The 24,533-nt window shown below is 44.7% G+C and overlaps 1 protein-coding gene across 1 annotated transcript in view; it reads right to left on the bottom strand.

Annotated features, from left to right (window-relative positions):
• Positions 1–9,137: 9,137 nt before the first annotated feature.
• The window catches only part of LOC119956220 (EEF1A lysine methyltransferase 3-like), a 49,827-nt gene continuing 34,431 nt past the window's right edge, over positions 9,138–24,533 (bottom strand). Inside the window, exon 4 of the mRNA XM_038783253.1 lies at positions 9,138–11,083. Coding sequence (XP_038639181.1) covers positions 10,698–11,083 — 386 coding nt within the window. The 3' untranslated portion in view covers positions 9,138–10,697. The remainder of the gene's footprint in view (positions 11,084–24,533) is intronic.

Below are 24,533 nucleotides of genomic sequence, written 5' to 3'. Positions count from 1 at the left end.
TTACCCCTTAATTGGAAAGAAATAAAAAGAATAAATAAAAGCTGATGAGTTCCCAGATTTGATGGACTTCATCTAAGGGCCTGAATAAATGTCGGTACTGAGAGGGTAGATGTCTTATTTTTAATTTTCCAAATTTCCATGGCTACAGGAAAGGCTCCATCAGATTAGAAAATAGCGAATGTAACTGCTCTATTCAAGATAGGAGAGAAATAGAAAGCGAAATCTTCAGGCCAGTTACCTTAATATATGTTACAAAGAAACTGTAATCTGTTATTAAGGACGTTATGGTTGGGCAGTGAAAAAAACCTCCATGTAGGCAGACAGTGTCAACATGGTTTTGTGACAGGAAAATCATATCTGACTAATTTATTAAAGTTATTTGAGGAACTAATTAGAAAGTGAATAGAAGGGAACGTGTGGATCTGATGCACTTACTTTCCAGAAGTCATTTGACCAGGCCCCATATCAAAGATTATTATACAAAATAATAGCTCCTGGTGTGAGCATATTAGTATGGGTAGAGGATTTGTTAGTGAATGGAAACATAACAAGGTCATTTTCATGTTGGCAAGAATTAACGAATGGAGTGCCAACTCATTAGGAGTGATCAGCGCCGAGGCCTGAACTATTTACAACCTATATTAATGGCTCAGAGGATGGGGTTAAATGTATGGTTGCTAAATTTTCTGATGGCACAAGGATAGTCAGGAAAACAAGATGTGAAAAGGAGTCACAGAGGGATTCAGGTCAGTTGAATGAGTGGTCAAAATTTTGCAGATAGAATATAATTCCTTCCACAAGTCCCGAAAGAAGTGCTGTTAGGTGAATTGGACATTCTGAATTCTCCCTCTGTGTATCCGAACAGGCACCAGAGTGTGGTGGCTAGGGGATTTTCACAGTAACTCCAATGTGGTGTTACTGTAAACCTACTTGTGACAATAGTAAAGATTATAATGGGGGAGTGCAATATCGACCACTTTGGCATGAAGAATAAAAAGACAGCATATTATTTAAATAGGGAAAGATTGCAGATCTCTTGACGTACACAAGAATCTGGGTTGTCTGCGTCAAGAATCGCAAATGTCAGTATGCATGTACAAGTGATTAGGGAGGCAACTGAACTGTTCTAATTTATTGTGAGGGAAATTAAATATGAAAGTAAGCATGTTTTGCTATCATATTGGTGAGACCACATCTAGAAAACTGTGTGCAGTTTTGCTTTCATGAATTAAGAAAGGACATAATTGCACTAGAAGCAGTTCAGAGAAGGTTCACTCAAGTGATTCCTGGAATGAAGAGATTAATCTAAGGGGGTAATCTAAGGGGTTGGATAGTCTGGGCCTGCATCCATTGGAGTGTAGAAGAATGAGAGGTGATCTCATTGAAACATAACACCCTGAAGGGGCTTTATAGGGTGGATATTGAAAGGACGCTTCCCCATTGTGTAAGAGACTAGAAATTGAGACAAGGTTTCATAACAACGGGATGGTGATGTGGAGATTGCTTTCTATCAGAGGGCTTTGGGCCTGTGGAAATCTCTTCATGGAATCATATGATCTCAACAGAGCAGAAGGACGCCATTCGGCCAATCTAGTTTGCACCGACCGACCAAAACAGCACTCCACCCAGATCCAATGCCCCACCCCATCCCTGCAACACTAATTCGGTAGATTATTGATTGACAAGAAGATCAATGGGTATATGGGACAGCAACGAAAGTTGCATGAAGACCAACATCAAAAGAGTCATGATCGTATTGAATGGCCTACTGCTGCTCTAGATTCATAAATACATTTGTGAAATATAATTTCCCTTCACAAAACCATGTTGATTCTGCCTGATTTTCTAATAGCTTGGCATCTTTTTGACTGCTCTATTTCCTCTGGCCCGGGCAATAGATTCACTCTTCTGCAATAACTCTCCTCACCATCTACGCATCTGAAGCAGCCCTCAGCTCACTGGCGGCTTGCCTCCCAGTCACAGCCAGCGAACTTCCTGCAGGCCGTCTTCACTCATTCTCACATATTTACCTCTGGAGTCAAATAGACCTATTTTTTGACATCGCACACCCCCCCCCCCCCCCCCCCCACTCCTCATCCCGCCCCGTCAACCCACCATTTGCTGTCTACTTGTTGCCCTAAGCAATATCATTTTGACAGGACATCAAGATTCACCTGTTTGCTAATATCACCCAGCACTAAGGGCACGATTCTCCCGAGTTACGAAAAATCGGGAAGCTGGCATCAAAAACGGGCGCGTTTGACGCCAGCCTCCGCCCCCCCCGACCTGGAACCGTTTCATCTCCCCGGTCGGGGCTAGCATGGCGCGGCCGTGAACTCCGGCATCGTGGGCTTAACGAATTTCATTAAGCCCGCTAGCCAAAGTTAGCGACGGCTGACACGTCGGATGACGTCAGCCGCGCATGCGCGGATTGGATGACTCCAACCCGCGTATGTGCGGATGACGTCATCACGCATATGCGTGAAACCCGCGCATGCGCGGGCCGGTATGCCCCTCAGCCGCCCCGCGAATGGATCCAGCGGGGCGGCGGAGGGAGAAAGAGTGCAAGGGGTAAGTACCCGCTGCCCGCGATCGGTGGGCACTGATCGCGGGCCCATGGCACCCTTGGCACGGCCGTACCACGGCCGTGCCAATCGGTGCCATGGTTCCCGAGAACGGGACTTTACGGCCGTTTTTACGAACGGTCAGAGCAGGTGTGTTTTATGCTTGTAAAAACGGCCGTAAAGGCCTTGGAAATCGGCCCATCGGCCAGGAGTGAATCGCTGCTCGCCGTAAAAAAACAGCAATTCGTGTCGGGAGGCGGGCGTGGGGGGGGGGGGGGGGGGAGAATAGCGGGAGGGTGTTGGACCAGCGTGTCCGTAAAAATTTACGCCGCCCGCTATTCTCCAATTTTTCGTAAGTCGGGAGAATCGCGCCCTAAGTTTGAATTCACGGCCACCTTCCTCGTTGTCTCCAATACCTCCGCATTGTCAATAGTTGTCTTCTACATCTGTCAGAAATGAAATGCAATTTCTTCCATCTTCAGCTTGGGAAATGGGATGCTATTTTCCTCAGCCCCTTCATAACGGGATTCTCCGCCGGCGGGATTTTCCGTTTTGCCTGCGCCCGGGGGTTTCCCGACGGCGTGGGGTTTCCCCACAGTGGGAAACCCCATTGACCGACCGGCGTAACGAAGAATCCCGCCGCTTGGTCGGGGCAGAAATGTGGCGGGGCGGGGGTTAAGAGGATTTAATCGAGTTGGGCGGAAGAAAGACGTGAACAATTAATACAGAAAAGTCAATAAAAGGAAAAAAGACTGGGGGGAAAACTCAGGCACTATGGAGAGACACTCAGGGTTAATGTTTTGAGTCCAATATGATTTTTTTTGAAACTTGAAGAGGTAGAAATTTGATGGGTATTACGCTGTTGAAAAGTGGGCAAGGATCCGGTTGATCAAAAAGGAAATTCAAGGAGAGGTTGGAGGTTGAGAGAGATTAAGTGACCAAAATCTAATGCAACAGAAATGTGAGAATGAGAGCAAGGTGGTCAATTAAAATGGCAAGCAACAAGAAGGTGAAAGCCATAATTGGGCAATGAACGGAAGTGTTCTCCAAAGCAGTCACCTTGGCATATTTTGGTCTTCCCAGTGCAGAAGATATTGTATTGTGAGGTGAAATATAGAATATTGAATTGAAAGAGGTACAAGAAAAGCCCTTGTTTACCTGGAACGAATGATTTGTACCTTGGGGAAGAAGTAGATTTTACATCTTCTGCAGTTGAATGGGAAGGTGCAAGCTATTGACACTGATGGATCAGAACACCAGGGTATCACAGAGTGACGGGACCTTTCGGAATGCTGACATGGGAGGTGAGGGGAAGATTTTTAATTCTGTGATCACATTGAAGATGGCAGAATTGGTGGGGAATTATCTTTAAATGTGGAGGCTGGTGGGCTGGAGCGTGTGGACAAACCTATCCTGGTTCTGGGAGGGAGGAAAGGGGTGAGGGCCTAAGTGTAGGAAATGTTTTCTATCTTTGCTCAATTGACAAACATATGGGCCCTCACCATTCAGTTGCATGCCATTTAGTTCACTAATGTACTCGCCTGCTCATATTTCTGTCCTCCACCCACAGAAATGTTCCACTGAAGCCCAATGCAAGCTTGAAGAACGGCACCTTATCTTCTGATTGGGCACTTTGCAATCTTCTGTACTGAACCTTGAGTTCAACAACCTCAGACTATGAACTTTGTCCTCCATTTTGATTACCAGTATGTATTTTGTTTTAATGTCTTTGCTTTCAGACCAATATATCTTGTATTCTGCTATGAGCAGTTGCTCTGGACCAATGTGATGTTTCTTTACTCCAACCGTTATCACTCCCTTTGCTTTTTGTTCCATTCTCTTTGTTGTTTACTACCTCCCACCCTCTCACCTATACTTGGCCTTCCTTTGGTTCTAAATGCCACACCTCATTTCCCCACAGATTAAGATCCATCACATTTCTACCACTCTCTTGTTCTGCAAAAATCTTCTGATGAGCTCAAAATGTCCGCTGATTCTCTTTCCACAGATGCTGCCCTGCTTGTTGAGTTTTTCAAGCACATTCTTTATTATTTTTGATTTCCAGCATCAAACGTATTTTGCTTTTATACAGAAAGTTACATTATAATATAATGTAATCTAAATAAAGCATGCATTTTATTTGGAAAGCAGGGTAAACATCATTGTGAAAAAAATGGTGAAAAAATAGGAATTAAAATGTAGAAATTGGGAACAATTACTTTCTGAACATCTCACGGAATTTGGATTGCTTGATGAAAGATTCATGGCAGTAGTCACATTAAGCAATTAATTGCGATGAATAGGAAGAGTTGGGGGTCAAGATTGTAGCAGTAGTTTGTACTATTGATGTTCTTACTGGACAGGTCAGATGCCAAGAGAGAGTCTGGTTTGATAGATATACTTTCGTTTTGTTCAGAGACATGGATAAACAGACACCTCAGTGCCCATTTTTAAACAAAATAATAAAGCATTAATTAAAGAAGAATAGATTAACTATAATACACGACTACCACACAAGGCTTTCGTTCATATGCCTTTGTCAAGGATTCACCTTCATGATTTTAACCTCTCCTTCCTCTAATACTTCTGCCCTGAATCATTACTTGCATTCACACCTCTACACAATCTCGCAGGTACTCAGCCTCACTACCAGAACGCTACTGCTTCACAGACTGAATTGAGATGTCACCAACCATTTGATCACACCGGATATCTGACTTCTCATTAGACAGCTTTACGTCTACTTTGTGAAGCCCTCTCTTTAATTCAGAAGCCTTTATCTGCTCATTAGTTTTCCTGAAAAAGACTTTGATTAGATCCCTATTGCTTGTCATTTTGATTCGACTATTTTCCTGGTACTTTTCTGTCTCATTACCTAGTTTCTGGGACTTACTGTTCTTTACTTTAGTATTGGCTTTCTCCTCCTGTTCAATATCCTGCCAGCCCTAGCAGTTTCGCTACAATGCTTCTTGGCTCTCAGTAACCTGGGGCGGCATTCTCCCCTACCCGGCGTGACGGAGGGTCCCGGAGTAGGGGAGTGGCGCCAACCACTCAGGGGTTGCGCCTCCCCAAAGGTGCACCGTGCCTACCTTTGGGGGCCAGCCCCGCGCCGGAACGGTTAGCACCAGATGACTGGCGCACAAAACCGGCGCCCCCAGCAGCGGGGCTGGTCGAAAAGCTTTCGCCGGTCGGCGAATGCGTCGGCAGTGACGTCAGCGGCAGCTGGCCGCTGACGTCAGTGGTGGGGTTCTCTTCCGCTTCCGCCATGGCGGAGGCCGTGGCGGCGTGGAAGGAGAAAGAGTGCAGCCAGGGCACTGGCCCGGAGTCTGAGCGGGGGGCCCCGATCGTGGGCCTGGCCACCGCGGGGGCACCCCCCAGGGTTCGATCGCCCCCCCCCCCCAGGACCCCGGGGACCTGCTCGCGCCACTGAGCCCACCGTTCCAGAGGTGGTTTAAACCTCGTCGGCGGGAGAGGCCTCCCAGCGGCGGGACTTCGGCCCATCCGGGCCGGAGAATCACCCCAGGGGCCTCTCCGATCGGCGTGGCAAGATTCCTGCCCCCGCCACTTTCCGGGTGGCGGTGAATCTCTGCCACGGCGGGGGCGGGATTTTAGGCGCCCCCAGGCGATTCTCCGACCCTGCTGGGGGTCGGAGAATTTCACCCCTGGTTTCCAACTGAAACTCAAGTGTTTTGCTTGTCTGTGTGGGCCCCTGGTCGGGAAGTAACAGATTAGTTTTTCTTTTAAATCATGTAATTGCTCTAACATTGTAAAAAAATATATATATTACAACGTAGGTAGGAAAAGTTTAAAGTGAAACGATACCTGTAGACTTGCAGGTACTTTTGTTCAACATGTAGTTAAACTGAATTTATATCCCCTTCTTTGCACACTGTGATGAATGTCGGAATTTCAGATCAAATGCAGTATACATATTTGATGAGGTAAGGCTTAAAAGCCGGGGATAGAATGTGGCTGCTGCAGTAATTTTTTTTACAATTCCTGAATTGAAAGACAGCTAGGCGTTTTGGCGCAGATATGCAATTAAAACATCGTAAACGTTTGGGAGAACGTACTTTTGTTTATATTGAGGGTTCCCTGGGGAGTAGTTAATGAGAGATATGTGTTCAGCTTACTAAGATCGTGTAGTTCAGAGAGGCAAGACTCTGCAGCTGGTTCCTGAAGGATGTATCTTTCTCAAAGTGTGGGTTTTTTCGAGACATTTGTTTACAACAAGTATTCCTGTATCTGCTAACTGTATTTAAAAGTGGATTGTGAATTGAGATGATATTATTTGAGTGGAGATAAAGATAGCAGTTTGGAGTTTGTGTTTCATGCTATTATTGGGTATTGTATAATGTGTAATGTTAAAGCTATTAATGCTGTATTAGTAATAAAGTTTGTTTTGATATACCATATCCTATTTGTGTGTGACATTACTCCTGGAGCGAAGTATCCTTTCCTCACAGTCTTACAAATTAAATAATATATTGGGGTTTCTGTCCAGTGTCCTAACATCTTCTGGAGTCTGGTCCAGGATCGCAATAACACAAACACAAAAACACAAATGAAACTTATATCTTATTCCTAATCCAGGCAATACAAATAGTAATTACCAGAAATATGTCTATTTTCTCACAGCAAGAAGTGAAATTGTTAGTGACAGGTAAATGATTAGGAGATTTAATGGGTGGTTGGTGCAGATAAACATAGAAAATAGTGACATGAATAGGCCATTTGGTCCACCTAGACTTCCGCCATTCAGCGTGATCATAGCTAATCCTCCATCTCAACTCTATAGTCCCACACTCTCCCTATACCCCTTGATGCCTTTAGTGTGTAGAAATCACTGTATTTTTTTGCTAACTACATTCAGTGACTTACCTCCACAGCTTAAGAGGTAGAGAGCTCCACAGATTTGCCACCCTTCAAATGAAGAGATTTCTCCTCATCCCAGTCGTAGATGACCTACCCTGTACCCTGATACTGTGGCTCCTTGTTTTAGACCCCCCATTTAGGGGAAACATCATCCTTGCATCCAGTGTGTCCAGTCCTGTCAGAATTCCACTTATTCCAACGAGATGCCAGCTCATTATTTGAAACTCCAGTTAACACAGGCCTTGTGCCTCTAATTCTCTTCATATAAATATCTTCCCATCCCAGGAACCAGCCTGAGGAACATTTCCTGCACTCCCTCTATGGCAAGTATATATTTTCTTTGGTAAAGGGACCAAAACTGTTTTGATTGGTGAAAGTAGATGTTTGAAGTCATATTTACATGATAACCAAGACCAAAATTAATCTTTTAGGTAGTTCCTCTTCCAGAACACTATGCTAAGCGGACACAAACTGCTGGTAAAAGAAAGAAAGGTGCAGGCAGATACTGATAATAATCAGAGCGTTAATCGTTTATTGTCACAAGTAGGTTTACATTAACACTGTAATGAACTTACTGTGAAAACCCCGTAGTCGCCACACTCCGGCGCCTGTTCTGCTACATTGAGGGAGAATTCAGAATGTCCAATTCACCTAACAAGCACATATTTCGGGACTTGTGGGAGGAAACCGGAGTACACGGGGAGAATGTGCAGACTCGGCACAAAGAGTGACACAAGACGCTGTGAAGCAATAGTGCTAACCACTGTGCTACCGTGCCGCCCCATCGAAGGAAATTGGGGCAAATGGGTTTAAGGACATGTAAAGCAGAGGCAGAAGCCTATAAGAGACACAGAACAGGAAAAAGGAAGCTGCAGATAGAAATATTTCCTTAAATTGTGTAAGTGTTCCTTAATTTAGAAGAAAACGATCTTGAAATCTGAATTTACAGGTGAAATTATTGTTGAAAACAGCTCTTGCTCAGTTAGGGAAAATATGAGACGTCAACAGTACTGGTCGAAACCTGCCTTAAATTTATGAATCTCCCAAGTGAGCGAGACCTAACGAAACATCATGAGAGCTGCAATTTACAAGAAACTGTTGCAATACTCCATGAATGCTCGGATAGAACGTATAACCTCTTCCCCGTACCTTCACGATGGGTGTACCCATGCCTAATATTAACTTTGATACATGAAAGGCAATGGTGAAAAAAGAGTATCCCATCTTTTGCCATTAGAAAGAGACTAGAAAGAGACTAGAGACTAGATTAGAAAGAGATTAGAAAGAGTGTAAAACCCGAGAATACACAAGATCAAATAGAGCTGCTGCACTATCCCAAACCTGTGTTCTCGGAAAAGGGCGACAATATATTTAACTGAACACAAGTGAAAGAAGGAGCTATGTGTCAGAGATTAGAAAGGATACCTGGACAATGAGGTGTGTGAAAGGCTGTGATGTGCCTATTGTGACTGATGTGCCTTTTTAGCTGTTGTCTTGCCGCATCAACAATAACGAACTGGAGAAAATGACGATTCTAACAGTTTTGTGCATTATCCTACAAGGATGATTTCAATACATTGGTGTATGGCGATATGTCGTTTCATATCTTAATAGGTGTGACGCTCTCGCTTTGTTTTTACAGTGCGTATTTGAATCATCACAGTAAATACTATATGCAAAAAATGCCACAGTGTTCAATTTCAGGATGAAAGTTTGCAAACTTGTTTTATTTTTGCTCCCATTATTCAAGCCTTGTTACACAGAGATTATATTGGAAGGTGTGTGGCATAGACAAAGAAATCCAAAGTAAATCAGTATTCATATATTCTGCATCACCAATTTCATTCAAACATTGAAACGAGCGAACTCTTTGCCACCTATATATTGATTACAGTAAAAATGAATGCATATTTTAATACATCATGATTATATATAATACCAAATGTTCGGATCTTCCCAATTTTCGAGGTAAACCTGAGTTATATCGTGTCAGAGGCAAAGGGCGTGGCACCTTTTGAGACTTGCGTGACGATTTTGTTCCTTACAATTTAAATAAATACAACCAATAGTTAGCAAATGTATCCAGTGCAGTTAGCGATACTTGCCAGATCAACATAATGGAGAACAACCACAAAGAAAGGTATGTTTGACCGCCCCCTACAATGGCCTACTTAAACATTGGGATGCTTCGCCTTTAAGTGGCGAAGCAACTGCACTGCACATTTAGAAATGAAATAAGTCCGGATATTTAACTTATACATTAGTGATTTAGCCGGACAAAATTGCAGACGCAAGTGTGACATTTCAGTGGCGTCAATTCAAACTGCCACAATTTCAAGTGAGTATAAACAGCACGTTTTAATTTGTGGATTACGACATAGTGGACTCAATCGAAAGCGAGCCCTATTTTATCCCGAGACAAGAGGTTGCAGCAAAGAGTTGCTGAGGATATCTGGGGTGTTAGCAGCTGCAAGATCAGCATTTGGGAATCACTTTTCGCTGCGAAGGAAATCGGAGAGTTGGATTTCAGATGAGAGCAAAGAGCGCAGATAAGATCGCCGGTAGACAGAGCGGGAGTGGATACTTCTGATGGGTTCAGCTGAAGGACGCGAACAAATTTGTTTACTGTATGACATTCCACCATGCACAGTTTACCGAGAGGATTAACCCAGTTATTTTAAACGATTTAAATCATCTATTAAATACTACAAGTTGCGATTTGACAGCGTTAACGTGTATTAGCTTTCACCAAAAGAGAGCTGTGTGTTCGATATTATGCCAGTATTGATCACACATATTTGGGAGGGCAAGGGGGGGGGGGGGGGGGGGGGATATTGAACAAGGATGGAAAATAAGATCAGTTTGTTCAAAGTGACATTCGGAAAGTTTATTAAACATTCTAAACCTCCAGAATCATGAAAGAACGGTCGATTTCATTCCATCCCTGTATCGAGGACTAGAGTTGCTGAGAATGATGTTTTGTGGAAGCTTTTGGTCATGCACTGATCAGGACAATTCGCAAGAAAATGCCAATGTATCCTGTATGAGACGAGAGTATTGAGTGTTTGCCAAGTGGACACTGGTTGGCAGAGAAGTTCCATGAATAAGGCGCCAGTTGATGGCAGCGCCGCTGATATTTGCCCTGACACGGCATTCGTGCGAATTGCCGTGATGAGTGCAAGACCAGAATCTTCGCGAAGCATGTCTCTTCTTCAGCAGTACTCAAGTTCAGTGCTGCCAAGCGTCAGGAACTGGTACTTAACGGGTGGATTTCTTGCTCATTTTGTAAATGGATATCACCCCATTTGTATAAACGAGCTCGCTGTTGAAGCTCTTTGGTATAACCTTCTCGTGGAAATCATGGGCCCCCATTCTGGCGGGCATATTTGTAGAGAACAAAACGGTAGTGTTTTCGTTGCAGCAATGCAAAAGTGTTTCGAGAAGACATGGAAACTGCGATGGGCTGTAAACAATATCCGATCCCAGAATGAAATCAAAGTCGGATGGATAGTCATGGTGATCGATCCCCCAATAAAGGGCGCGCACACTTGAACGGTGCTTGGAGGTGGCTGGAATGTTGGCATCGACGTTGTATTCTATCTGCTTCAACGTTTCTGGTACGTCCGTAAGGGTGACATATCCACCTGGCAATAAGAATGAAGTGACTGCAGTTACCTCCTGATTCTACCAAGCACGAGTTGCAACATGCATTGTGGTCATCGGAGTACCTGTAGAACAAGAATAATTGTAACTCCCTTGGCCATTCCAAACAGAATGGACTTGGCGGGGACAACTGGGGGATACCCGCCCAAAAAGCACAGCGCGCATCCACTTGGAGGCTTCCGAAAAATCCACATGCGTCTGCTCCACATACAGTGGCCGCAATGTAGATCGCGTACAAGTAAACTCAAAATCCTATTCAATTTAAAAGTGATCCCGAGGAAGCCGCGGGGTTTCTGCTTACTTTTATGGAGGGCTGTTAGGGAAGTAAATGTTCTTGTTATTTTAAGGAAGAAGTCTCACAACACCAGGTTACAGTAAGAAGTCTTACAACACCAGGTTAAAGTCCAACAGGTTTGTTTCAAACACGAGCTTTCGGAGCACGGCTCCTTCTTCACCTGAAGAAGGAGCCGTGCTCCGAAAGCTCGTGTTTGAAACAAACCTGTTGGACTTTAACCTGGTGTTGTAAGACTTCTTACTGTGCTCACCCCAGTCCAACGCCGGCATCTCCACATCATGAACACCAGGTTAAACATCATTGTTATTTTAACACCACTATTCAGAGTGCCTGATTATAGAGATTAATTCAGATCTATAGGCACTTCAAAAACAGTGTTATAATCTGAGAGTTACAAAAGTCTGTCTATAAGGACCAACTAAATCGGATTTACCATTAAGTTGTCCTTCGATGTCAGAAATTGGGGACTGCTGTACCTACCTTGCTAAATCGCAATCACATCTTCTGTAATAAGGAAAATTGCTCATCGTTTAAGCACGTTTGATACCATGACTTTAAATAATAAAAATGTTATTGTGAAGCCAACAGAATGCAATTACAGTAAAAGAGTCAAAATCTATACTCGCATTCGCATTGTTTCCTGAATGTAGCGTCTTTTAAAAAACACTATATTGGCCCAGATTTCATGGGCAGTGGCGAGGAAACTGATCTCGCATGTGAGTTAGAAGCAAACTGCCCACTTAGGATGTTCTAGTTACTCTGATGTGAATTTCCCCTTTCTGGATATCAGCTTGCCCTGACACCAAATCAGAAGGCTCCAGTGGTTCGAAGTATTAACAAACACATTGAAGTATTCTTATAAAAAGTGGACCAGAGGACAGCAGCTGCTCCAAATTACCATCAGGAATTTTTGGTGACCCACCTTCTTGAAGCACTGTTGTGCACGTGGTGTCGGTACACCCCACAGTGCCGTTCGGAAGGGAGTTGCAACTTTTTGCCACAGCAACGCGGAAGGAACAGCAAATTAGTTCAAAGTCAGGATCGTGTGTGGCTTGAGGGGGTTTCGAGAGGAGGGGGTGCCCTGCAGGTGTCCCCATGCAGTGAATGTTTTTGTCGCTATAAGTGGTAGAGGCTGCGAATTTGGAAAGTGTTTTCGAAGGAGGCTTGGCAAATTATTGCACTGCATCTTATCGATAGCACACACGACTGCCACTGTGCATTGGTGGTGGGATGGGTGAATGGTTAACGTGACAATTAGGCGCTAATCAAGCGGCCTACCCTGTCCTAGACTGTCTTAAGATTTTTTGACTGATATTAGAGATGAACTCGTCTAGGTCAATTGAGAGCATTGAATCACATTCCTGATTTGGGGTGGTAGGAAGGTAGGGTAGAATTTGGTTGAGCTGGTACGTGGGTAGAGAGGCAGGTGTGTACGTGCAAAGTGTGTTTGGCAGTAGCTTGATGGGGTGGCAGGTTATTGAGATGGCAGATGGGTGTGGTGACAGGAGGGTAGCATGGCCAGTGGGTGGGATGACAGGGGGATAGTCTGGCGGGTGGGTGAAATGCTATTGGGTGAGTAGCAGGCAGGTGAGATGGTAAGTGGGTAGTGTGGCAGGTGTGTGAGGTGGTATGTGAGTATTGTGGAAGGTGGTAGGGTGGCACACGGGTGATATAATAGGTGCACTGGTGCCAGTTGGGTGAAGTGGCAGAATAAGTAACATGACAATTTAGTAGAATGGCATACGAGTGAGGCTATACATGGGCAATGTGGCATTTGTATATGGTGGTAAGTTGGTAGGGTTTTAGATGGGCAGGGTTGTATGTGGATGAGAGAATGGAAAGGTAGGTCGGATGTAGATATGCTGGACATTGCATGATGTGTGGTGGGTGGTTAGGGTGGCAGTTGGTTTGAGCAACAGGTGGATGACGTTGCCGTTGGGCAGAGTGGTTGCTGAGTGGGATCATAGTTTGGTAGGGTGGAAAGAGGAAGAGATGGCAGGTAAATACGTCGGTCGGTGGTTAGGTTGGCAAGTAGTCGAGGTGGTAGGTGGGCACGTTTCCATGTCGGTGAAATAGGCGATGTGTAAGGTGGCAACAGGATGAGTTGGTGGTTGACTAGGATAGCACTTGGATCAGGTGGCAGGTTGATGAGTTGGGAGGTTTGTAGGATAGTATGTGGGTGAGGTGGGAGGTGGGTTGCGGGTAGTTGGGTCGAGTTGTGAATTGTAGTCAGGTTTGGACCTGGGGGTAGTTGTATGGTTAGGGCACAGCTTGGTCAGGAGGGGTAGTCAGTTCAATTTGCGAATTTAGTCTGTGGACTGAGGTTCGGTCAAAGGGCTGGTTATTCAGGCGGTCAGCGATGGTTGGGTTTGGTCAGGGATAAGCAGTGGGATCAGGAGACAGAAGGGAGGTCATGGGAGTAATTGGGGTTGCAGTCTGTGTGCGTGATTGCGATGCCTATTCTATAATTAAGCAGGAGACAGACTGGGGTTTTTCTCTCTGATATTTCTTGGGTTAATGTCCACGGAACATTTTGAAGCCTCCACCTTGAGCTCAGAGCCAAGTTTATACATTATGCTTTTACATTGAGTGCCTTGGGAGCTGTGGAATTACCCTGGGCAATTTCCGTGGAGGTCAGGACATCCACAGTATCACCATGGAAACACAGACATAGAAAATAGAGCAGGAGGAGGCCATTCGGCCATTCGAGCCTGCACAACCGTTCAATATGATCATGGTTGATCATGCAAATTCAGTATCCCACTTCCGCAGTGCCAATTTTAAACATATCTCCCAGGCTGAAATCAGCCAACCTTTCCTGGTTAATATGCAGATAAATATTTTCGATGCCTCAACTAAAAGTGTGGAGTAGCGAGGATAACCACAATTGTACATAACAAATAATTGCGAGATCAACATTATTAAAAGAAGACTATAAGCTTATTCATTAACAATATAAACTGAAAGGACAAACATTTAACGAATAGTAATTGGGGCGGTCACAGTATGAATAACATCTAAAGAAGTAATAGCATAGTGATTGCATGTGACATGTAGGAGGAGCCCACCGCAGGAATTATAACCAGGAACAAAAGAAAAGTAATTTCAACATCATCAACGGTTACAAGCTGTCATTATCAGTGCAAAGTGAAATAATGGCATTCGGAATCACTATGGGGCAGCAGGGTAGCATGGTGGTTAGCATAAATGCTTCACAGCTCCAGGGTCCCAGGTTCGATTCCCGGCTGGGTCACTGTCTGTGTGGAGTCTGCACATCCTCCCCCTGTGTGCGTGGGTTTCCTCCGGGTGCTCCGGTTTCCTCCCACCGTCCAAAGATGTGCGGGTTAGGTGGATTGGCCGTGCTAAATTGCCCGTAGTGTCCTAATAAAAGTAAGGTTAAGGGGGGGGGGGGTTGTTGGGTTATGGGTATAGGGTGGATACGTGGGTTTGAGTAGGGTGATCATGGCTCGGCACAACATTGAGGGCCGAAGGGCCTGTTCTGTGCTGTACTGTTCTATGTTCTATGTTCTAGGCGCAAATCTTCCGGTCTCCAAATTGTCATAGTTCTGATCTGTTTCTCAATATGTTAAAGGTGTTTGTCAGGGGCTAGTGGAAATCATGACATGCCAATTTACATAGGAATTCTTGGGAAGTTTATAGTTCCTGCGGGTAATGCTCCTGCTGCCGAGGACACGACTCTGAGGGTCGGAAACTTCAGGCAGATCCAGGGAACCTAGTTTGATAGTAACTGCATTGACGCACCCTCTCATCACCCCCACCCACCCCTCACTCCCATCTACCCACCGAACAATCATCGAGCCCCTTACCAGAGGCGATTACCGAACTACTAGCCAACCAGATTACAGCCCTGAACAGACCCGGGGACCAACCCCTCGACCACCCGATCACATAGCTACACCTCTGATTTAGCTGGGCCCCGCTCCAACCCTATTTGACTCATCACCTCCCCATCTACCAGCTACTCACACACACACCAACCCACATAGCCACCCATTTGTCCACCTGCCCAATGGATCCACTTATCCATTCACTCATCTGTTCAGTGACGCACTCTCATTCATTAAAAAACCGCACCTTTAAATAGTTCTCAGATTATGGCAGTTACTGCTATAAAAAGGAAGCGCGTATGTTGCGCTGTACCTCTTCGTAAATCGTTGAATCGAATTCTGCAGTGAGGGATTACTTGTTCATACTGAATTGCATGTTTTGGCTTTTTTAAAACATAACTTCATAAGTGCGCAGTTTTTTGTTTGATCGAGTCCGAAGATTTCGACACGTAGAGCGCAACTTTCGGGGTAAATGATATAAATAGCAATATAGTGATCAGCATTATAAATCAGAATTATTGAGTATGCAATATGGATAATAACCACAGACATAACCAGATAACTAAGAATGTTAGTTATAGGCGTAACAATAAGTAATGGTAAAAGAAAAGCTTACCTATAACCAATGACAAGTTTGACAAACTGTAACAGTACAATGAATAATAACTGGAGTATTGTTAGTTGCTACAGGAGTGCCTAAAATGAATATTAATTCTAACCGACCGCATGTTGAATATTCACAATTGCGGTGGAGATCATTCTGGAGACAGAGCTGTTAAATTTGTCACGTAGTCAGGAAGCAGAGGTCGGTTTAAGTGATCTATATTTGTATTTATGGATGTTAGAAATCAGGTAATAATAATCTTTATCAGTTTCGCAAGTAGGCTTGCAATAAAGTTACTGCGAAAATCCCCCAGTCGCCACACTGGGGCGCCTGTTGGGGTCACAGAGGGAGAATTCAGAATGTTCAATTCACCGAACAGCAGGTCTTTCGGGACTTGTGGGAGGAAACCAGAGCACCCGGAGAAAACCCACGCAGACACGGGGAGAACGTGCAGATTCTGCGTAGACAGTGACCCAAGCCGGGAAGGGATTTCACTGTGAAGCAACAATGCCAACCACTATGCTGAGGTTTAGATTTATTTAGGATTTCTGTATAGGAAAGGGTACAACTCTGATTAGGCTCACGTTAGACAATTGTGTTTGCATGGTGGAATTGTTTCAGTGAACATGAACATAGAACATAGAACAGTACAGCACAGAACAGGCCCTTCGGCCCTCGATGTTGTGCCGAGCAATGATCACCCTACTCAAACCCACGTATCCACCCTATACCCGTAACTCAACAACCGCCCCCTTAACCTTACTTTTTAGAACACTACGGGCAATTTATCATGGCCAATCCACCTAACCCGCACATCTTTGGACTGTGGGAGGAAACCGGAGCACCCGGAGGAAACCCACGCACACACGGGGAGGACGTGCAGACTCTACACAGACAGTGACCCAGCCGAGAATCGAACCTGGGACCCTGGAGCTGTGAAGCATTTATGCTAACCACCATGCTACCATGCTGCCCCAGGAAGCTGTGTTTCTAATGTGCAAGCTGTGTTTCTAATGTGTTGAGAGTTTAGAACAGGAAATATAAATACCAGCTCGGAGAAATAGTGAAATGTTACTTAGCAACCAGGGGACACTTGAGGAGAAACATAGGTTGTGTTTGTATTTTTGCTGAAATCATAGCAGAAGGAACTAGGAAGCTAGAGAGAGAACAGTTCTCTCAGTTCTGCCAGAATCAAGACAAGGACGCTGCAAAAAGGCAGGCTTCCCAAACAACACAGAAACTAAGGAATAATTAGTTATGGAAATGAAAAGAGACATTCCAGGAAGCTTGAAGTGAAACACTGAAAAGTAAACTGGAATTGAAACATGGTACTGTTCATTGAAGTCACAGACAGAGATCAGAAAAATTTGGCTCGTAAGAAATCAATGATATCTCAAGTGAGCTGGAGGATTGTGATATTTTACCATAGCCTGAGCGAGGTTTGTGAAGCAATTTGTGGCTTGATCTCTCAGAGATTTTGTGAAAGCTTGAAAACATGCAAGACAAAGGAATATTGAAAGGAGAGTTGGAAAACCTGGAGCTGTATCCTTGCTGAAATAGCTCAGATAAAGACTGGTTTGAAAGGATAGTTAGAAAACCTGGAGGTGGAAGCAAGGTGTTAAAACGTGTTGTTCCAAGAGTGGAGTTTGGAAACACACACAACAATCATCTGTGGGAAATGTGAGGAGAAAGCCACAGAAGATCGATTGAGTGGCATCTCCCACTTGGTTTCAGAGTGTGGTGTTGTCTCATGACAGCCTGCTGGGTTCAGGGACTGTCTGTTTATTGAAAACCCTATAGCATGAGATAAAGTTTGTGACCTGTGCTATCGTTAGAATGAGTGTAGACATAGAATTTACAGTGCTGAAGGATGCCATTCAGCCCATCGAGTCTACATCGACCCTTGGAAAGAACACCTCACACCTACACCCTATCCCCATAACCCAGTAACCCCATCTAACCTCTTTGGACACTAAGGGCAATTTTGCATGGCCAATCCACCTAACCTGCACATCTTTGATTGTGGGAGGAAACGGGAGCTCTTGGAGGAAATCCATGCAGACACGGGGAGAACATGCAGACTCGGCACAGACAGTGACCCAAGCTAGGAATTGAACCTAGGACCCAGGAGCTGTGAGCAACTGTGCTAACCACTGTACTGCCCTTAACTAGCTATAGTTCTAGGTAGAACTCAACAGTGCTTCTCACAGTGAAAGGCGGTTGGCCTTGTGGCAAACGTCGCAGAGTTTGGAAATTTGGGATTAATGAAGTGGGAAGCAATCTGGAAGATTTGTCTATCATGGAAGTAGAGGAAGAAATCTAGAGTAACTGTCGCAGTGAGAAACAGCAATTAGATTTCAACATGCAGTGAAGCCTACATTTCAGATGAGAAAACACGATAATTTGAACAAAATTTGGAGGATTGCTGAGCCAAAATCTAATGGATGTATCCCATGTATTTCCATACATTAGAGGAAGCTGGAATACTGGGAACAATTAGTGTGTATTGAAGAGGAATGCGGCATACCTCTGGATTAGTCCCAGGAAAAGTGAACACACCTTCAGATTCTTGGAATGTGTAAAGGAGCACTTACGGGGAAGTAAAAAGTAAGCTTGAGTACATAAGGCCACTAGCCAAAAGGCATAGGAACAGAATTAGGCCATTTGGCCCATCGAGTCTGTTCCAACATTCAATCATGGCTGATATGTTTCTCATACCCATTCTCCTTCCTTCTCCCATATCCCCTGATTCCCTTATTAATCAAGAACCTATCTACCTCTGTCTCAAAGACACTCAGTCACTTGGGGCGCAATTCTCCGCACTCACGAAGGTGCGGAGAATAGCGGGGGTCGTAAATTTTTACGGCCACGCTAGTCTGACGCCCTCCCGCTATTCTCCCCCCCCCCCCCCCCCCCCCCCACGCCCGACTCCCGACACGAATCGCTGCCGCCGCATTTTTCCGGCGAGCAGCGATTCTCAGCTGGCCGATGGGCCGAAGTCCAAGCCCTTTACGGCCGTTTTTACGAACGGCAAACACACCTGGTCTGGCCGTTCGTAAAAACGGCCGTAAAGTTCGGATCTTGGAAACCATGGCACCGATTGGCACGGCAGTACCACGGCCTTGCCAAGGGTGCCATGGGCCCGCGATCGGTGGGCACCGATCGCGGGCAGCGGGTCCGATTCCCGCGCACTCTTTGTCCTTCCGCCGCCCCGCTGTATCAATTCGCGGGGTGGTTGAGGGGCATCCCAGCCCACGCATGCGCGGGTTTTCACGCAAATGCGCGATGACGTTATCCGCGCATGCGCGGGTTGGAGTCTTCCAATCCGCGCATGCGCGGCTGACGTCATGTGACGCGTCAGCCGTCGCAAACTCTGGCAAGCGGGCTTAACGAAATTCATTAAGCCCGCGATGCCGGAGTTCACGGCCGCGGCATGCTAGCCCCGACCAGGGACCAGAATCGGTTCCCGGTCTGGAGGGGAGTGGCTGGCGTCAAACCAGCCCGTTTTTGACGCCAGCCTTACGATTTCTCCCTGTTTGGGAGAATCGCCCCCTTGGTCTCCACCGCCTTCTGCAGCAATTAGTCCCACAGATTCATCACTCTCTGGCTGGAGAAATTCCTCATCATCTCTGTTTTAAAGGATCATCCCTTCAGTCTGAGGCTGTGCCCTCGGGTTCTTGTTTCTCCTGCTCGTGGTCTCCACAAACACTCTATCTAGGCATCTCACTCTACGTTTCAATGAGATCCTTGTCATCCTTCTAAACCCCATCAAGTACAGACGCAGAGTCCTCAACCGCTCTTCAAATGACAAGTCCTTCATTCTGGGGATAATTCTTGTAAACCTCCTCTGGACCCGCTCCATGGCCCACACATTCTTCCTTAGATATGTGGCCCAAAACTTCTCATAATATTCCAAAGAGGGCCTGAGCAGAGCCTTAGACAGCCTCAATAATATATCCCTGCTCTTGTATTCTAGCCTTTTCGACATGAATGTTAATATTGCATTTGCCTTCCTAATTGCCAAATGAGCCTGCACGTTAACCTTATGCAAATCCTTAACTGGAACTCCTAAGCCCCTTTGTGATTTCTGAAACCTTTTCCCATTTAGAAAATAGTCTCTGCCTCCACTCTTTCGACTAAAGTGCACAACCTCACACTTTTCTACATTGTATTCCATCAGTCCTCCAGAAGAAATTAATGTGTAAAATTGAAGCGCATGGGATTAGGAGTAGTGTATTGAGATGGAAAGAACATTGGTTGGCAGACAAGAAATGAAGAATAGGAATTAACGGGTCTTTTTCCAATTTGCAGGCAGTGACTAGTGGGGTACTGCAGGGATCAGTGCTGCAACTCCAGCTATTCACAATATATATTAATGATTTAGATGAGAGAACAAAATGTAATATCTCCACATTTGCAGATAATACCAAGTGGTGTGGTACGATTCTCGATCCTGGTCACAGAGAGCAGTATCCATGCCCCTAACTATACTATCCACAATTACCACTACATTTAGTTTCTCTCCCTCCACTTGGATGGCTCCCTGTACCATGGTGCTGTCATCAGTTTGCGCATCCTCCCTGCAGTCCCCGTTCCTGCCCAGTAAGAAGCAAGGAATTTAAAACTCTTGGACAAGGTCAAGGGTTGAAGCTCCTGCAACCTACCTCCTGGATGCCTCTATCTGCCTCTCTCACAGCCACACCCTCCTGTCCCTGACCATTAGCCAAATTCAAGGTAGTTTGTTTAAGGGATGCGACTGCCTCCTGAAACAGTGTCCAGGTTAACCGCCCCCACCATGTATCGTAGCATCTGAAGCACAGAATCCAGCTCATCAACTCTGAGCTGGAGTTCCTCAAGCAGCCAATGCTTACTACAGGTGTAGTTGCTGGAAAGCACAATGGGGTCCACCAGCTCCCACATCATGCAGGAACAACACATCACCCGGCACTGCATATTTATTTTTATTTAATTATATTTAATTTGTGTTTTAAAAAATCCAGCTAGTTTTAATCTTTCTAATCTGGAAAATATTTCTGTTTTTACCATTAATCTGAAAGCAATTTCGAATAGGTCATGTAAATTCACAAATTGAGTAAGTATAGAATAATAATAATAGAATAGAATAATAAAATAGAATAAAAAATAATAGTGTTCATTTATTAGTGCTTCTTTTTGAAAAGATATGTACACAATTATATTTGTTTTTATTTAAAAGCATGAAATCGGTGTCAATTGATTCCCTTTTAAACATTAATGGTCTATGAAAGGATCATATTAGTTAGTTGCTACACTAAAAGGTTTGAAACGTGAAATCCTGTGTCATTATTTCAACCAATAACTAAAAGTTGGGATCCTTATTTAAAAGTTATCAGTCTCTATGGAGATTGTAATAATACTAACAGCTCTCTGTAGGATTGCAAACTCACTGGGTAAGTACATTGGATTTGGCCAGAGATTACCCCCAAAAAAATCACATTAAATTTTTCTGTATTCATTGAAATTATAAAAATGACTATGTCCATTGCTGAAGCATTCTTCGAAAGGGAGGGTGTGCCTTTAAGTACATTAGTAACATTTAATTGAAAACCAGTGGAAGAAAGTTTTAAATCAAGTTAAACGTAGGGTGTTAAGATGTCAGAAATTGTTAAAGTATGGGCACATGGTTTGAACTTTGAGGAATGAGAAAGGGAACTAGATAAAATGCAGGATGACATGCCTAAGACACAGCTGCAAATGAATCAACTGGAATTGGATTAAAAAAGGAATATTATTTGATATTGAACGTGATAGAGAAAGAGATGTGAGTTCTAGAAAAGAAAGAGAAATGCAAACATTTGAATGCAATGAAATGAGTAATAGAAAGGTAAAGCCTTTATTGGAAAGAGGAGGGAAATACAGAAAATTCTGACTGTGTGGAGAAAGTATTCAACTAAATGAACAGGAAGTAACAGGTAGATTTGAAAATAGTTCAGATTTACCTCCTGGTGTTAATTTGGCAATAATCACCTATTTCCTTGATCTAGAAATCGTGCAGCCCGCCCGCATTATTTAAATTAAGTTTAATTGCTTACTTTGTTTATTTGCAGGATGTGGGTGTTGCTGCTTCGTGACAGACCCCATCCCAGGTCTGAAGAAGTCATACAGGATCAAAGCATTAACTGCGTTTCACTCCCAACAGATGCTGCCAGACCTGCTGAGCTTATCTAGCAATTTTTCCTGTTATTTGTGTTGTTAAACTGCTACAGTCCCTATAGTGTAGATAAGCCCACCACAATGTTAGGGAGGGAGTTCCAGGATTTTGAGTCAGCGACAGTGAAGAAACAGCGATTGAGTTTCAAGTTAGGATGGTGACTGACTTGGAGAGAAACTTCCAGATTGTGGTGTTCCCATGTGTCCGCTGCCCTTCTCCTGGATGGTGGTGGTCGTGGGTTTGGAAGGTGCTGCCTGAGAAGCGTTAATGAGTTCTTGCCATGCATTTTGTATATGGACTGCCTCCATTCTTCGTCATTGGTGGAGGCAATGAATATTTGTGGAAGGGGTGCCAACCAAACAGGTTGCCTTGTCCTGGATGGTGTCAAGCTTCTTGAGTGTTATTGGAGCTACACCCATCCAGGTATATGAATCAGACTCCTGAATTGTGCCTTGTAGATGGTGGACAGGACTTGGGCAATCAGGAGGTGAGTTAATCGCCGCATGAGTTCTCGCTTCCGATTGGCTTTTGTAGCCACAGGATATATATAGCTAGTTCAATTCAGTTTTTGGTCAATGGTAAACCCCAGGATGTTGCTAGTTTCAGTCATGGTAATGCCACTGAATGTCAAGAAGTGATGGTTAGATTACCTCTTATTGGAGATACACATTGCCTTGCACTTATATGTTGCTTGCCTTGTCTCAAACCAAGCCTCAATACGGTCCAGATTATGCTGTATTTGGACATAGACTGTTTCACACAGTAAGCTTGTTAATATGGCAATTGCCTGGTATAATGCATGCTGGGAACTTAGAAAGTGTGAATCACGCCTGGTGACAATCTCGTTTTTCCTTTCACTGAAAGACTGTAAGTGCAGGTTAAAAGTCATCAACTTGACCTCAGCAGTTCAGACTGCTGTGAGTACTGCTAGCATTTACTGCTGGAAGCTATATTCTTGGGATACCTTTGGTGTTTTAAGGCATAATTTAACCTGCAGAATGGTGCATTTAAACAGTACCTCACTCTGTTCGGTTGTATAATAAAAAGCATAGTACACTCTTTGGGGACGCGTCCTCCAATGAGGAGCAGAAGGGGGAGGAAAAAGGCCAGATGGTCAGCGGCAGGATGCACTGGCCGTGCTTGAGATTGGCAGGCCAGCAGTGGAGCAAATAGCTGATGGAGGCACAATGCTGCAACAATGGAGCGACAGAGCTGGGTCTTATGCTGCCAATCGAATATCTAGGCAGAGAATGAGTTACATCCAAATGTCTAACACACATCACCAGAGGTGACTCGAGCTCTCCAAAGCCACAATAATCTCTCTCTCAAGTGATGTTGGCAGGGGAGATCACTTACAACTGCATAGGTGGTCACTAAATGTCAACAGCAATACAGGTGACTGCTATGCTGAAATTCTTTGCCACTGCATACTTTCAGGCTGCCTGTGCAGATCTCCACCTTATTACTGAGCTTACTGCACATCACTCTGGTAAGATCCCAACAGATGCAATATTCTGAAGGGCAGGTCAGCATGTTCAATGGATGGCCTCAGTCAATTGGAATTGGTCAGAGGCTCTGTGGCGTTGGCAGGTTTCCGAAGGTTCAGTGACAAATAGACACCACTCATGTCATCATGAAGGCTCCAGCTGACGAACCTGGTGTATACATTAACAGGAAGGACTTTCACTCATTGAATGTACAATTGCTCTGTGACCAAAGAATCAAAGAATCATGTACAGCCACGATTTCATCATTGTCCAGCAATCCCGGGTGCCCGACATACTCAATGGATCTGACACCCTGGATGGTAGGTTTCTGGGTGACAAAGGGTTACCCTTTGAAATGATGGCTCGTGGCCTCCAGAACAGATATGGATGGGAGCAATAATAACAGCCATAGAATCACCAGGAGCATTGTCAAACTGAGAACTGGTCTCCTAAAGAGAAGTTTCCAATGTGTGGTTAGTTCAGCGGGAGCATTGCAGTATGTATCATCCAGATTTATTAACATATTGTCAATTGCCAATCTGATGATGGCATATAAATATAGAATTTACAATGCAGAAGGAGGCCATTTGGCCCATCGAGCCTGCACCGGCCCTTGGAAAGAGCACCCCATTTAAGCCCAGAACTCAGCCCCATACCCGTAACCCAGCAACACCACCCAACCCCTTTGGACACTAAGGGCAATTTATCATGGCCAATCCACCTAACCTGCACATCTTTGGACTGTGGGAGGAAACCGGAGCACCCGGAGGAAACCCACACACACACGGGGAGAACGTGCAGACTCCGCACAGACAGTGACCCAAGCCGGGAATCGAACCTGGGACCCTGGAGCTGTGAAGCGACAATGCTAACCACTGTGCTACCGTGCAGCTATGTGACCAGATTGGTTACTGGTGTGGCATATTTTTAATTATTTTCCTTATTCTCTGGCACAGTGCTCTCCATCGCACCGCAACCTCTCCCCCTCCCACACTGATTGCTTACTT

This window comes from Scyliorhinus canicula, chromosome 2 (genome assembly GCF_902713615.1).
Source record: "Scyliorhinus canicula chromosome 2, sScyCan1.1, whole genome shotgun sequence".
In the NCBI taxonomy this organism is placed as follows: Eukaryota; Metazoa; Chordata; class Chondrichthyes; order Carcharhiniformes; family Scyliorhinidae; genus Scyliorhinus; species Scyliorhinus canicula.
This window is presented reverse-complemented; position numbering and strand designations above follow the sequence as displayed.